This window comes from Solanum lycopersicum, chromosome 1 (assembly GCF_036512215.1).
Source record: "Solanum lycopersicum chromosome 1, SLM_r2.1".
In the NCBI taxonomy this organism is placed as follows: Eukaryota; Viridiplantae; Streptophyta; class Magnoliopsida; order Solanales; family Solanaceae; genus Solanum; species Solanum lycopersicum.
This window is the reverse complement of record NC_090800.1, coordinates 76,753,069-76,768,929: the sequence shown is the minus strand read 5'-3', so window position 1 is coordinate 76,768,929 and position 15,861 is coordinate 76,753,069. Positions and strand designations below refer to the sequence as shown.

The window sequence follows — 15,861 nt, the reverse complement described above, 5'->3', positions numbered from 1 at the left end:
CAGAAACGAGAGGCGTGAAGCGAAGCGCGCTTTTTTTTATATATAAAAAAACGACATTTAGTATAAAAATAAAAAAAAATAACTAAATAGAGGTAATATAGTCTTAAATTAAAAGAAAATAGATAATCAATAATACTCATAAGTCATAACATATAAAGCAAAAAATCAAAAACATAATTAAATCAGAAAGACTCAAACTCCTATTCTTCAACAAGATCCTCAAACTCTTCAAGTGCCATAACCAAGGGTTATAATTGGTCATCTTCTTCATCATCAGAAGTGTCAAAAAAAAAAAAGAGCTGCTAGCACACACTGATCACAAAATGAAAACAAAAAAAAAAAGCAAAAGAATTGAAAAAAAATAGAGAAGGCAGTCAGTAATTGTGAACAGAAACAGAGCAGATCGCAGCAGATATGAAGAGAAGAAGAGAAGAAGAAGAAAAAACTACAGCAGTCGCATCGTGAAGAGAAAAGAAACTCACAGAGATGAAGCAAATGCGAAGATTGTATATTTCAGGAGTCATAGAGATGAACTAATAAACATCGGTTAAAACTTACCTGCAATCGCGGTCGAGGTGTGAAGAGAGACACAGTCTCAGGCGCGGTCGTGAAGAGAGAGGAAGCGAAAGAAGAGTCGTGAAAGAAAAATTAAGTTATATTGTATATTCAGATTTTTTTTTATTAAAAAAAAACTTTTTTTAAAAAAAGAAAACTAATTGTCGCTTTTTTAGAAAAAGCGCACTTTATTGCGCTTTTGCCTTAGAGTCGCTTCTCGCTTCTTTATCTGAAGCGAGCGCCTTTTTCAGATCGCATCGCCTCAGGAGAAAGAAGCGCACTGGTGTCGCCTCGCTTTGAAGCGCGCTTTTTTGCGCTTTTCACAACATTGTTGAACACAACAGAGGTTGGCAATCCAGTGGTAAGGATGCTCATTTGCCTCTTTGAGGTCCTAGGTTCGATTCTGTCCCGCTACGTTTTAACACAATATTTTATCTTTCTATTTCTAGCCTTAAATTTTATTACAATTTATTCAATGAATTTATTAACCTAATAATTAAGATTTTATTGTTTCTATATATTTTTGATCCGTATTAAGTGAATTGTTAAATCTTGTTACAGTTTATTAAATGAATTTATTAACCGAATAATTGAGATTTTATTGTTTCTATATATTTTCGATCCATATTAAATGAATTGTTAAAGAGTATAACATAGTCTTCTTTATATTTTTCAATCCGTATTAAGTGAACTATTACACTTTATAATTTTAAGTTTTCATATGTTTTGGTTAAATGATATGTAATTTAATTTTAGATTTTGGTGCACCCACCCATCAGTATAAAAAAGTTTGGTGCACCCACTCAGCTAAAAAAAAATTCTCTCTTAGTTTGAACACCCTTGACGAAATTTCTGGCTCCACCACTGGATACCAGTTCTTTATACCGAATGGTGTCTCGCACTAACTTTTAAGATTACAAGGAATGGTTAATCAGGTATAAAGGTAAGGGTGAAAGGTCCACACACTGTGCTGATGGAAATGTGTATGGTTGTAGGCTGTTAAGGCTGATTAAGACAAACAATTTAAGGAGAGAGCAACCAGGAACTGAGGCAATATTTAAATAGGAAGGAAGAGACAAAGGAAAAAGCAAGAAGAAAAAACTCGGAAAGAAACTTAAATAAAGTAAAAAAGATAATTTGTATTACGAGTCTGAATTCCCTGAACAAAAAAGAAGCTTTTTATTTTTATGAAGCTGACATGATGTTTACTGCTGATTTACATATTAAAAAATGTGTATCACAAGATATCCACTATATTCAGAAAAGTCACTTGGCATAAAGGGAAATATCATTGATGCAAACAAAACTTAAGCATCCACTAGGCATCATTTTAATCGGTCTAGTTTGAAACACTTCGCCCTAGCTGTCATAACCAAGGGATGACAAGTGAGCTATGATCATTCTTGCATACCTGCGCTTGCTTTTCTTTCTCTAGATCAAGGCTGTGTCGCAACTCCCTGGTTTTTGTACGTTCAAGCTCCAGTATACGTTGTCTCTCAATCTCCTTTTCTACTTCAGCCATCCTCTCTCTAAAATAGTAGCATCATGTAGACATTTTACAATTAACATGTAATCATCAAATAATGTAAGCACGAGATTTGAGGGACACAAGAAAAAACCTATCTAGCTCTTGTAGAAGTTCAGCTTCTCGAAGGGCTGCCTCTTCCAAAAACTTTTGCCGGGCATGCCTATCGAGTAGTTTCCTTTGCCTGCGTGCTACAACCTCCTCTTTGAGTTTGGCCTTTTCTCTGGTAAGAAGAGATACACAGAAGAGCTTAAATAGATAAGTCTAAGGTCAATCTCCTCTAATTCTTTTCTGCCTTGAGAAGATGAATGTAGAACTAATAAGAGTTGTCAGATAGAATCGTGTGTTTCATTTTCTTCAATCAATCAGTTCTACTGAACATGGGTGGAGATCGAGGTAGGAGATGAAAGGCAAGATGCTCTATTGAAAGTTAAATTACTAATATCAGTTCACATCGGCACAGCTGCATGGATTAGTTAGTAGAGAGAATTAACCAGAACAAATCCATAGAGAACAACAAACTATAGTCTAATGCAAGATAACCTTTATCCTGCATCAAATACATATAGGAGACCACCAACCCCACATTTTATACAAGTGAATCACATACATTGAAAGACATCTCAGTTACCCTAAAGAAAGTACAAATTTAAGCAAGTGTGTAGTGAATTCACCACCCCTCAAACAGGTCAAAAGACAACAGGGGAAGGGGGGGCAAAGAGGGATAGCAAACAGAAAAGTAGGTATACAATAACATTCAAACAAGTGCAAGTTGATATTCAAAGTGATGCATAAAAATAAATAAAGAGTCAGCATGCCCAGGCAAACAATTGAAACCCTGATACTACAAAGTAACAGTGAAGTATGGATGTATGCAGAAATCCATGATAAACTAATGATCAGCTTATTTCTAAACACTCAATCAGCAACCAGAAGAAACGAAAAGATAAAACTGTTCAATTAATACAGCTACAAAATACAACTCTTATCCAAAGTATATATAGATTGTAGTTAGTGCATACAAGGATTTGATTTCCTCTTTGATTTGCTGCAAGCGGTTATCTTGCCTTGCCGAATCTGCACAATAGAATTTCAAAAGGTGAATGTCAGAAAATATATGTGCCCCCGTCAATCGGTGTAATTGAAAACAAATTAGCTGAAGCACTTTGCTCTGCAGTAGTTCACACAACAGTATGAAGTCAGCCTTTTATTCAGTGGGAGCACCTAGCAGCTCACTTACAAGAAAACATGTACTGATATGAAGGATACAATTTTGTGTTCCAAAGCATACAAAATATGAACATATTATTAGAAAGTATTACCAGTTAGGAATGGAAGCTGATGCAAATCTTTAAATTCAGCTGATAATTCCTGCATTGTTTTTTCCTTCTGAAGAAGTTCCATTTCAATCTCAGCCTCCTCCAATTCCTTGAAGAATTGAAGCTACAGGGTCAAGAGAAAAGCTCAAGTAATAATGAATGTCATAAAGCTACCAAATCCTTACCAGAACTTTTTTGTTGCATTCCTTTGAGAAAAAGTCAAAGTATGAGTTGACTGTGGACAAATCAGATATGACCTGAAAAATTGAACGAAAAAATGGGTACCCAATACAGCATTCTAAAAGATAATTAAGGTAAAATTAGAGAAAATATGGTTTCAAGAAATACAAGAGGGTACTAGTTACTAGTTGATGGAACTATAGAAAGATGCCCAAACAACGAAATGAACAACTAATAAGACAAGGGAAAGAAACAAAATGAAGAGTTCAGAAACAGGAATCAATATAAACTGCCTTGTGCTTATTATTCTACAAGAGATAAGACAATAATATGAAGAAAGGCCATGAAAGGTTCAAGGGCTAGCTACAATAAAGAGAACTGAATTTTACTAACTTCTCTTGTTAGCATTTTGATTTATTCTCATTTTTCATTCTCACTTCAAATTACCTATTATTATTTCTTACATTGCAGGGTCTTTAGTCGTTGGTAATAGCAGGGCTTATTCCTAAAATGTCCGTGTTAGTGTCAGAGAAGTCTGTATGCTAGATATGATGTACCCCTTTTTCTTTAGCAGTTAACATATCTATTTAGACAAAGAACTACACCAAAGGTGTTCTTCAGTAATAATTACAAGTACTATTCATATGAGCAAAACCTACCACCTAAGCCTCATAACTAATCTGAAACACTAGGAATGTCCTCTGCCTCTTGAGTCCTGAGGATATTCATGAATACGCCAAAAGTAGAAAAGCACTAGACAATTAATCTTCAACCTCTAAAGAGAAATACTCTTATCTTCAAAACACCTTTGGTTTCTCTCCCTTCCAAATTGTCCACCAGATGCAAGCTAGGACAATCTTCCATTTCTCCTTCTATTTCTCCCTCGATTTTTCCCTCTGTCCTAACAGATTATCATATCTATTCCAGTATGCTAAAACTTCCAATGTACTCCTTGGCATAGTCCACCTGATTCACCTCTGTGATGAAAATCTATCAAAATTGTTGTCACCCTTTTTATGAGAATTAGTACTGTTGTATTCTTCAGCATTAAGGAAAGCTGACCACCTCCAAGAAATAACAAGGTAATAAGGTTAGACTCTAAGCTTTACAGAGCACCTAATAAATCTACCATCTCATCTAATTCCTCTATACAGTTCCCTTTGCACCAAAAAAAATAAAGACACTAAACAGTTCCATTTCACATCATGCATGAACTTGATCTTGTTTTCAAAACATCTCCCATTTCTTTTTCCTTACAGTCCACCATATACATGAAGGTATTATACCCCACCATTTTTCCTGATTCTTGCCACCCCCTCTTCTCATCCAGAAGCTCATTAAATCAGCAGTATGCTCACGCATTGTCCACTCAGTCTTTGTGAAACTGAGGAAGAGGTTCCACAGTTGTGTAGTGAACTTGCAATTCAGAAAAAGATGGTCATTGCATAAAAAATATCTTGTCACTACTACACTCTCCTTCTTTTGTAGAACCTCATGATGTGTAAGGCATGCTCTCTTCACCACTAGCCAAGTGAAGCATCCATGCTCTTTCAGATGTTTGGGCACTCACCTTGCATCACACTATTGCCCTTGTACATTTTATTCACACAGAAAATCCCATCCCCGGATATCTCCATTTCAGTTTATCAGATTGTACAGTAGTGCCAGGAAAATTCTCCACTTCACTCAATAAAGTTGTAACCCTATCTACATCCCAGTCAGTTTCAAGAAAAAACATCTAGGACATAGCTTCAGACCCCCTTTCCATTAGCTTATCTTGATTTAAGACAACTTGTTTTGCCACTAAGCTTGTAAAGCACAAACCTAGTATGGAATCTTGACTTCCCATATTATCTTCCAAGGCCAAAACTCAGATTCTTTCGCACTATGGGGGTCTTCGGGGCTTTATTGAAGTGATGAATGCTTGAGGCAAAGCGCCCAATCTGCATCATACCTAGCTCTAGAGCCTAAACATGCTCTGGCACACTTCTGCCAATATTTTTCTAGCGTTGTGCAATTACAGCTATTTCCTAGAGAAAACTCATCAGTGTGCCTCTTTACAATGAGCAACCTTTTACTATAGTAGTGTATTCATAATTTTTGTTGAGAATATAATTAAGTAAAGTCTACTCTCTCTAACAACATTAACTTTTAGATGAGATGGTTACACACTTTCACATGATATTTGAGCAGGCAGAGGTCATGGGATTGAATCACACCACACCCATTAATAAAAAAAGAAAAAAGAATTTCATGTGCTTAACCCATGAAAAGATCAGGCCCCCACATGAGAGGGCGTGTTGAGAAATTAATTGAGTACATTAAGTGTGCTCTCTTTGACAACTTAAGCTTTTAGATGAGATAGTCCACAGAAGTCAACAATTTGCAAACTCGTGTTAGACCATAAGATTGTTGGTGCACTAAAATGTTACACGTTGTCCCACACTGAGAAAAGGTATTATATATATTGTATATAATCCAATGAACACATGTATCCTGTACCCTATAATTCTCTCCTCCACTGTTAGTTCCCCACAGGAGAGAAATCAATACAAATGTGAACAGAAAAAGACCACATCAGACATTGAACTAAAAAGGAATGATGCTGATGCTGATTGCTACCTTAAAATCAAATATAAATCAGCTGATATTTTTATCATAGAAAACAATTATTAGTTTTAGTCAAACCAAATACCATGGGTGTTCTAGATAATGTTCAGGGGTACAACTGGAGTTACTTTATACATACTGTGTCAGATGGTAAGTGGGACATCTTAATGAAATATAGATCATTAACAAGAGACTTACTGGATTAAGATTGCATATACCTGAAGGATTGTTTCGCGTGTATGACCAAAATCTGGATCCATTTGCTGCTGGGAATTTGAAGAGAGAGCTTCTTTCAACATCTTTTATCCATACAAAGAAGTTCACGTTAGATGGAGTTCACAAGAATAATGTTGTCAAGCTAATAGCTAGATAATTGGAGAAAGAAAGAGAACAGGAATTTTGATGTTCAAAAATTCTATACATAAATTACTAAGAACGTGACAAATGAAAACAGGTCTCTAAATTGGTCTATTACCTCTTTAGCCTCATCCCCTTCATTTCTCAGTCTACATAAAGCTTGGCAAGTTCTTTTCTCAAGTCCGACAGGAAATCTTTCTGGAAAAAATGAGACAAAATGGATAGCCACAATAAGCACAATACTTACAGAACTCAATCTTGTATCTACTTTTGGTTGTAATAGAAAAGTACAAAAAAACTATACCATTTCCTCCTAATGCAAAACTTTCAATACCGCTCCAAATATTTTCAGGAATAAGTGAAATATCTTCAACTGGAGAGTATAGGCAAATACTGGCAAAAAGTATAATAGAAAGTTGCGCTAATGGTCCTTCACAGGTTGGTTGTGATAGTTTTGTCAAACACTGTAGAACTGTATCAGCTGCTGCAAGAAGTGATTGCAAGTTGCGTCTTTCAGAGAATGGTACATAGTTTACAAGAAGAGCCATTGCGTGGATTCTTAAACGCTGTGATGGGTCAGATGAAGCCAGCAAAGCTACCTGATCCCATGTACCAGAAACCAGCGCAGATATAATCGGCTCACATGCAGAAGACTTACTTACTGATGAGGCTACTTTATCGCAAATACTAGAACATAATAAAGCAGACCCACTATGTCCATCTTGGCTCATGAGCCTCCCCAGGTGTTTAAGTGCAATACATCGTTGTTCAGGCTCCGGATGGCAAAGCATGAAAGAGAACAGATCAATCAGAGAACCTTCACATTCATGGTAGGTGTGGATGCCTCTTTCACATAGCTGAGAGATCCATTGATCACTGTGAAGCCTCCAACCAATACTTGGGGCACCATGCAAGAAATTTTTAACTGCAGAGCATACATTGCTAATTACACTATGCAAAGAGAAGCGTTGAGGAACAGCAAGTACAGAACCAAGGATCACAGAAGCAAGCTCCCACAAGTGGTTCTTCTGAAGCAATAGAATCATTTCTGCAAGTCCTTCAAGACTGATTTTCCAAAAATCAGTGAAATCTGAAATACTTTCCATCTTGAGCAGAATTCCCTCTTCACTGCCTTCAGAAACTGGAACTTTCTCAGCAACCAAACTTAAGCATCTTGAGTACACGAAACTTTCTGCACAAACAAGGGCTAGACTCTCTGCTAATTTATGGTGAATCCTAAAGCATCGCTCAATAGTTGGATTTAGCTTAGAAATGAGGGCTTCTAGGTCCTTTAAGAATCTTACTACTTCCACAACTTTGAGATGAGACTTCTTGTTCACAACAGCATTATCATCCATGTTTGCTTCATTCATCTCAGTTGAGTAGATATCCAAAAGGAAAGATGAGTGCTGTTCAGATCTATGATCACATGGTGCAGAATCCATTTCAGACAATGGAGATATAGCGTAGGGAATGACACCCCAGCCTCTCAATGTCTCAAGGAGCAAAACTCTGCAATTTCTTACTACAGCCTGATATGCACAAAGATAATCATGAAATGAAGTAGTTGGCTCACAAGAAGCAAAATCGGCACAGGATATAGAAGACTGCAATAGTTCAACTTTGCGTTGCAAGGATAGATCAGGAAACACCGATGCCAAAACAAATATTGGCATAGCCCTGCATAGTCCATCCTCTCTTAAAGTGTTATGATTCTCATCTTTGATGAGGTCAAAAAGTTCATCAAAGCATAATGATTCTAAATTAAGACAAGAATCATCACTCACTAAGTTTTCATTAGCAGAACATTTTCCCAAAGAATATGAAATAATTGGCTTTACCAATTGCAACACTGAACTGAGAAATGACACATCACAATATGAAGACCTACACAAGGAAACAAGAACTTGCATCAAGGTTGGTACTTCTGGTACCAGTGCTTCCATGTGCTCAGCTACAATGGCTTCAAGCACATAAAAGACAATTGCTTTTGCATTCTTGGCAACAAAACCTTTTGCAAACCCAGTAGATCTTCTAAAAAAAGGGTGGTTCTCTTCTCGAACAAAAGGCCACGAACAAAAATCAGAAAACCAACATAATAAATCTGGTACAACAGCAGAAGAAAAAGATCTTAATTGCAAAGCAACAGCCTCCAATATAGATTCCCCAAAAACTTCAAACTCTTTTTTCAAATTGGGAAAGAACTGATTTATGTCCGAGTATATAACAGAAAAAGACTGATCTCCATTCTGTGGACTACAACTTTCACCCCCTTTCCTAGAACTTGAATTGCTACCACATTCTTCAATTTTCTTGTCATCTTTCTGCTCCAGGTAGCCTAATACAGCAAGCTCATCTGAAAATAGAGACAGGAGATATGTCAACTGTGAAAGATCTGAGACAAGGAAGAGTTTCTCCTTCTGATACTGTTTAGCATTACGAGATATTGCCATCCAGCCAAGAAAACGGGCAAGAGGGGAAGTTGAAGATGAGAATGCAGGTATTTTCTGCAGCCAAGCTGAAGCAGGAACTAGATTAGCAAACCGGAAACCACTCCTGTAGTTAATTGAAAGCTCGGACCCTTCATCACAACCACTTGAAGCAATTATCAATCTCTTAAGAAGAATCCAGCGACGTCGAACTGCCTGCAGCTTCCACTCATTAAACTGGACAGTTCCTTCTTTTAATTGATAGTAAAAAGTTCTCAGTTGCTGGTTTAAGTGCTCAGCCGATTTTATGATTGTGTCAACAATGAGCACAGGAGGACAGTTCAATCTAGTTCCAGAGTGCAATAGAAACAGCAGAATTTGCAATAGTATCTCATGTGTCGGGTGCTCCTCCTTTTGCAGGCGATGAATTAAAAAATCACATATAAGTGCTTGATTTTGGCGAAGTAAGGTTATAGCATCTGCTGATTTTATATCTTGCTGAGATATATCAAGTTTTTCATCATTCCCTTCAACATAGGGAGTCATACATTCCCTGTCTGAGTTCTGCTGATACTTCCTGTCAAGCTCAGCTGCTTCAAGCATTATTTCAAGAACAAATTTGTCTCTTTTCCTCTCAAGATCAGCTACAATTTTGAAGTCATTGTCCTCGTTAAAAAGTTCTTGAAGAACAGAAACCTCGTGGTTTTTACACGGCTTCTTAGTACTCAGTTTGTTCATAATAGGTGAACTATCCCTGGAAGACACCATAGAGAACGGATTAACATAGCACTCTGCTGCTAAAAGCAAAGCATCTATAGCAGCATCATGACCCTCAGGAGTGATCTCACACTGAGAATGCAAGTCCAACGCTAAACGCCTAAATTCAGAAGCTTTCATCTGACAATCTCGGTAACTTACAAGCTGAAAGTAATCATCATGCAGATTAGAATACTCAACAGTATTATCAACAGCAGATAGCAAGCCATGGTCAAACTGATTGTTTGTGGACTTCTCAACAATGTGATTAGTTTCCTTCTTGACATCAGAACTCAAGTCTCTGCACTTTTTCTCCAGGCTCCCAGAGACTAGTGAGATTCTGTTGAGCTCTGGGGGGGAAAAGAGAAGGTTCACTTCCTCAGGGATGTCTCCTTTTCCAGTCATATCAGAATCAACTTTTGCATCAGAATCCTCATGACTGCCAGATCTAGAAGAAGCTCCAGCCTGGCGTAGGACAGAAGGAAGAGGTGACACATTCAATAATTGTGGTGCTAGGAGCTCAACACTAGGAGATTGGCGGAGGTCGACATCAGAAGGAAGCTGCATGTGAGGCTCCAAAACTGAGAGAAGTACACTGCATATTCATTGATTCAAGACAAATTCAGTGCAGTCAAGCAGTATGCATATCTTGGGAAAAAGCTTACTATCATATGCACTAAAGCACTAGTTAACAGACAGAATTCAGGATACCAGGTAACTCTTTCACTATGACACATGGTACACCTTTATATATAAAATCAGCTCAATAAAATAGTAACTGTTTGGTTTCACCAATTACGACTAGCAAAACAGCCCAATCGGATCGCCACAACAATCATTCCCATTAAAGTTCTTTTACCTGACGAAGCTTTTGCCCTTTTTTTTTTGTCAAAGATGTACAGAAATCCTCTTCCAAGATAATGAACAATATATGGACTACCTTTGTCCGGGCCAGGCACATTGATGCCAACAACTAAACAATCAAATCATTTACAAATTCTAATAATAAGAATAGTCATAGGACAAAGAAAAGTAGTTCTTACTAGCTTCACCAGTCTTAAAAAACATTGAAAAGATGCTTAGCACCGATCCTATTTTCGATGTAGACTATCATTTTCCATTAGTACTAAAACATGTTTTGACCAAGTACTTCATACAGGAAATCTGTCTTTCTGACACGAATACAACATAAAAATTCCAAAGAATATTGGCAGCAGAATTGAACACGATGCAGGATATATTCAGAAAGAACTGAATTTTTATTTCACATTAAGATAATTATGACACTGGAATATATTTTATGCATTGAGTTTAGAACATCAGGATACCATCCAGATTGATGACATCTTACTCTTTCCAGGCATAGACTACCAAAGCGGCTTTTAAATTAAAGATATTCCTTTCATAAAACTAGACACTCTTTCAAAGCACTATCTCGCCTAGCTAACAAAATATCCTCCTAGTCTTAGGTCTGCAATTCAGTGTTCTCGAAAACTCTCTTACGGAGGGTTAAGCCCTGAAGCTCGGTGCGAAATAAGTTGTGCAAAATAGATTGTATGCTTCAGTTCACTTAAGCAGCACTTGGCTGCACACACTAAGATGCTTAAGGCATGCACATTATTACCATGAGCTCCGTAAAAGATTTGCACATTGGCCATATAAAGGATGAATGGTCTCTTTAATATGTCTTGGCCAATCCTCACCTCTTGAGCTAGCTTTTAGAGTTGAGTTAGGCCAAAGATCCATTTCTTTACAAGCTGTCCTGAAGAGAGCTACATTGTTCAATAAGTACCTCACTTAGTTATAACTTTTATGTTCTTTTATCTGCATCATTGTGGTTTGAGTTTATGGTCATTATACTTAACTACATATATTCTTTTTTATCTTTCCCTTCAGTTAGGCATTTCTTCATCGAAGCCCATGTTTTTCTATCTTTTCTTTCGATGGACCCATAAGGTGCCATCTAACTCAGCAATCTGAATCTGCATCTCAGGAGGTATAAGTTCCTCATTGGCCATTGTTGTTCTTGATCAATTGGAAAAAACCTGCAATCAGTTTTTGGGTTGGATTGTTTCTTACGTATATAGATAGCTTAGTTGACCATCACCATATTGCAATTTCGCAACTTTCAAAAGCTGGCATAACATAAAACAGGATATAAAAGCAATTAGTGGCACTTTTACATCAGTTAAATGACACAAGCCCCAAAAGGAAGTAAAGTATTTAAATATGCTAAAAAAACCAGTCTTAAAATCAAAACAGTAAAGAATCAAGAGGGGCTAAGTTCTGAATCATAAAATAAGACATAGAATGAAGTAGTTCCCACAAAGAAACTCAATGTTTCAAGAAAGACTTGTGCATCTTTCTATTACCTTGGAGCAACTGATCCGCGCCTCCACTCAGCTTCCAGAGAGGGGAGGACAGCAGGCTTGAGTACAGATGTGTGAATCACATTTAACGCAATAGCACAATTTTTCTCTTGATTTTCAAGGACAACTGAAGAAACGTTCCCAAAGGCTATAATGCTCTGTACAGGGGTTAATGCAGGATCCAGATACGGTTCTAGCATCTCAACAAGAAAAAGCACTTGGTGCTTAGCATCCTGAAATGATGAAGTTCCCAAATTTAAAAGCTTAAAGGTGTTAAATCGAACAGCTAAAGAGCAGTCATAAGATTCCCAGAATAATACAACAACAACTACCCCTCAGTCCCAAATAAGTTGCGTTCGTCTATTTCTTCATTTAAGCTCATATCTTATCATCATTATAATATGATTCCCTGAATACTAATTGACAAACATTTCAGTCAAAAGATTACCTTATATTTGACCAAAATATCATCCATAACCCCAGATAAAGCTAAGACAATATATTTAAGGGCTGCACGTGCACGAGCAAATGAGTGGTGGGCACCCTGATACACATTTGTCCAAAGGTAAGTATTAATAAAAGTGTATATAATGAAAGAAAAATAAAAATACACACCTGGATTACAGGCAAAAGGTCCTCCAAAAGCTCAAGTGCTAAGTCAATCTGTATTAAAAGAAATCTAAGAAGAAAATTTTCACAAGCAAGGTTGCAAGGTAAAACCTAAATTCTACTACAGCCTACACAGCAGAGTAAGAAGAAAGTGTTGAATAACCTTGGCTATCACTTGAGGCATCCATGGAGCCAAGACACCAGAGCAAAGATCAATGAGCACACATGCAGCCCTCCCCTGCCAGTATGTGTCAAATAGATTTTAGTAAAGAGAGCCAACTTCAGAACAAGAAAAAACAGAATTAGATACTACTGTAAAATATATTTTTTCAATTCATTTGTAACATCATCTTGGATTGTATCATTCGTTCCATCTCTATATTTAATTAAATAACTGCATAGGAACCATGTTGAGAATGGTAACCATACAGAAAAGCAGATAACAGGCTCATCTTCCCAGATAAAATTCACAGGTATTGAAGCAAAGGAAAAATACACTTGGCTGATCTTGCCAGATAAAAGTTCAACAGATAACAAACCACAGGCTGAGAATGAAAAATGAAAAATGAAAAATGTTCATTAACCAAAGTGCAGATGTTGTGTTGACAGAACAGAACCTAAAACGAAGTGGGAAACCTACATTTGATGGTGAAAATGATGATAGGTATCCTGCACAAGCACGAAGCAGAGGACGATAAACTGATGAAGACGAAGTCCCAACAATCTGCACAATAGCAACTGGAATGACACTCTGGTTTTAGATTAAAAGAACATCAAAACAAAATTTATGAAAAAGATATCATAGAACTACCTGGGACAGAGCTTTCTGTACAAAAGGTTGTTTCCACAGAGATAAATCTTCATCAATTGGGTCACTACTGTTGATACTAGGACGAAGTGCTTCAGGTCACAGAAAAGCAAGAGAAAATAAGAAAAGGAAAAAGAATAAATAATTTCACTTGTAATGGAATAGGTGGATGAGAGACGCATCTTATATCCAACCAATGAGAGACTGACTCAAAAGTAAGTCACTAGAATTTCATCACAAAAGTTGTTGTGGTAACATTAGCTTGAGGAGTGATCAGAATACTGGCCAAAGAGATGGTACTGCCAGAACAGTCACAAAACAAGACACAGTGTTGCCAAAATGATCAGCAGAAAGAGGAGCGGTTATGAGGAACAATCAACAGAAAGATACTGGAAACAATCACTAGAAAGAGGAGTTGTGCCGCCAGAGTAATTACCGAAGAAGGCAAGAGTAATAAGACATACGAAATAAAGAAAACTTAGGTCAGTCAAACAGCATAAGTCTGTGTACTAGTAGGCGGAAGCCATTTAAATCTCTACCAAGATCATAGAGACTCTAATATCGAGTGAAAATAAGAGAAGGAAAAATAATGAATGTAAAAGATGATGATAATGGAATACAAGATACAACAAACACACATTTAACTGACAACGGCCTACTTGAGTGTTAACACTGACAGTCTAACTACTACTCCCTCCATCCCATTTCATGTGAGGTAGTTTGACTGGCACGGAGTTAAAGAAAGAAAGGAAGACTTTTAAAACTTGTGGTCCAAAATAAATAAAAAAAAATTGTGTGGCGGTAAATCATTTCATTAAGGGTAAACTAGACATTTTATAATTAAATTGTTGCTAAATATAGAAATGTGTCATTCTTTTGGACTGACTAAAAAGGAAAGTAAGTCACATAAATTGGGACAAAGCAGTAATATGTTTATATTCCTAATAGTAAGCATAATGAATGCTCTTCCATTACTAAAATACTCAAAGAGGATTCAATATTCAATGGTGAAGCCATCTAACTAAAACACAGTCCTAACGGAGAGGAAACAGGACTCTCCACAAAACCTTAAGGTCTCAAATTGATATGCACTTCAGGTATGAAACATGTCAGTTTTTTCTTTTTTATAATGATAAAGGAAAAAAGATAATCAATTTTGAGCAAATATTAAGTCAACGACACAGACTATCAATTAACTATGGAACCGCAAATGCGGTATACCTGGAAGCAATGCTTGAACTAGGGGCAATGCCAACCAAAAATCAGAAGCATTATCAGCCAACTTGCTGCAGAGCAGGGGCTGTTAAAATGAAATATTGAATGTCAAACGAAGCATCAAGTATTAGTACACTTATGAATGCAGTGGTTTATCTATAGCAGAAAGCTTTGGTTGTGATTGACCTGGGATACACAAGCATACAGAACATGTAAAATCCCTTCTTCCACTAGGCCAATATCTAAGACATTACTGAAAATGGAGTCCCACATATATTCTGGTATCTTAAAGTCATCTCCAAATAAATCAGAGTAATCAGCAAAAGAAGGAGGGGCGGAAGGCTCAGATTGTGATCCTTCATCAGGCACTGAAGTTGTAATTTCACTACAAGAATGTGAAGCTTCTGGTGGCTTTATAGGCTCAAGAAACTTCCACAGAATCCAAGAGGCCTAGATATAAAACAAGAATTGAAATTAATATAAAAGCAAAGGTTACTTTTATTCTCATGAAACTTCAAATTACACAGTTTTGAACTCACAACATTTTGGAAACAAAAAATGGAAGAGGCACAAGTAAATATTTGTATCTAGTTAAATCTTGCTTTATTTCCTTTCTGTTACGTCTTCTAATTACTCACAAGGAAAAAGCGAAGGAAAATCTATTTTTAATAGGGAGAAAGAGTTTAAGTGTATTACCACTCTGCAAATATTTCCCAGGTTAGAATCCTTATAAGCTTTCCTCAGTAAAATGAAGATGGCATCTGGACGAAAAGCTAAGTAACAAGATGTAGGGAAAATCAGGGAAGACATGATGCGTGATCTCCTAGGCTGCCATGATAAAAACATATAATTAGCCAGCAGCCATGCCATATAAGTAAGAAAGGTAACCACCTCAGTGACAAGTGTGCCTAAATCCTTCTACATGGCAGCAACATTTTCTTTCCACAATGAGCCAAAAAAGTAATAGATGAAATAATAGAGAACATTTAAAGATCCTCGTCAACCCAAAAAAATGCAAGAAAATATATGAAATAAAGCATAAAATAAATTCCTATGCTGAGACTGCAAAATTACAAAGGCTGGCAAAGCTCTTATAGAGATTAAGAACTTCAGAAATGAAAATAAAAAA

The 15,861-nt window shown here is 36.8% G+C and overlaps 1 protein-coding gene across 3 annotated transcripts in view; it reads right to left on the bottom strand.

Annotated features, from left to right (window-relative positions):
• LOC101254835 (uncharacterized) overlaps window positions 1-15,861 on the bottom strand; it is a 30,084-nt gene that overhangs the window by 2,130 nt on the left and 12,093 nt on the right. For all 3 annotated transcript variants that reach the window (XM_010325085.4, XM_019215379.3, XM_069291532.1), the window contains exons 8-24: window positions 15,429-15,560; window positions 14,919-15,182; window positions 14,739-14,817; window positions 13,521-13,609; window positions 13,350-13,433; window positions 12,873-12,947; window positions 12,716-12,763; window positions 12,549-12,644; window positions 12,104-12,333; window positions 6,851-10,326; window positions 6,665-6,744; window positions 6,408-6,488; window positions 3,585-3,656; window positions 3,403-3,508; window positions 3,103-3,157; window positions 2,175-2,303; window positions 1,967-2,084 (exon numbers count right to left, since the gene is read on the bottom strand). In XM_010325085.4, coding sequence (XP_010323387.2) covers window positions 1,967-2,084; window positions 2,175-2,303; window positions 3,103-3,157; window positions 3,403-3,508; window positions 3,585-3,656; window positions 6,408-6,488; window positions 6,665-6,744; window positions 6,851-10,326; window positions 12,104-12,333; window positions 12,549-12,644; window positions 12,716-12,763; window positions 12,873-12,947; window positions 13,350-13,433; window positions 13,521-13,609; window positions 14,739-14,817; window positions 14,919-15,182; window positions 15,429-15,560 — 5,214 coding nt within the window. The remainder of the gene's footprint in view (window positions 1-1,966; window positions 2,085-2,174; window positions 2,304-3,102; window positions 3,158-3,402; window positions 3,509-3,584; window positions 3,657-6,407; window positions 6,489-6,664; window positions 6,745-6,850; window positions 10,327-12,103; window positions 12,334-12,548; window positions 12,645-12,715; window positions 12,764-12,872; window positions 12,948-13,349; window positions 13,434-13,520; window positions 13,610-14,738; window positions 14,818-14,918; window positions 15,183-15,428; window positions 15,561-15,861) is intronic.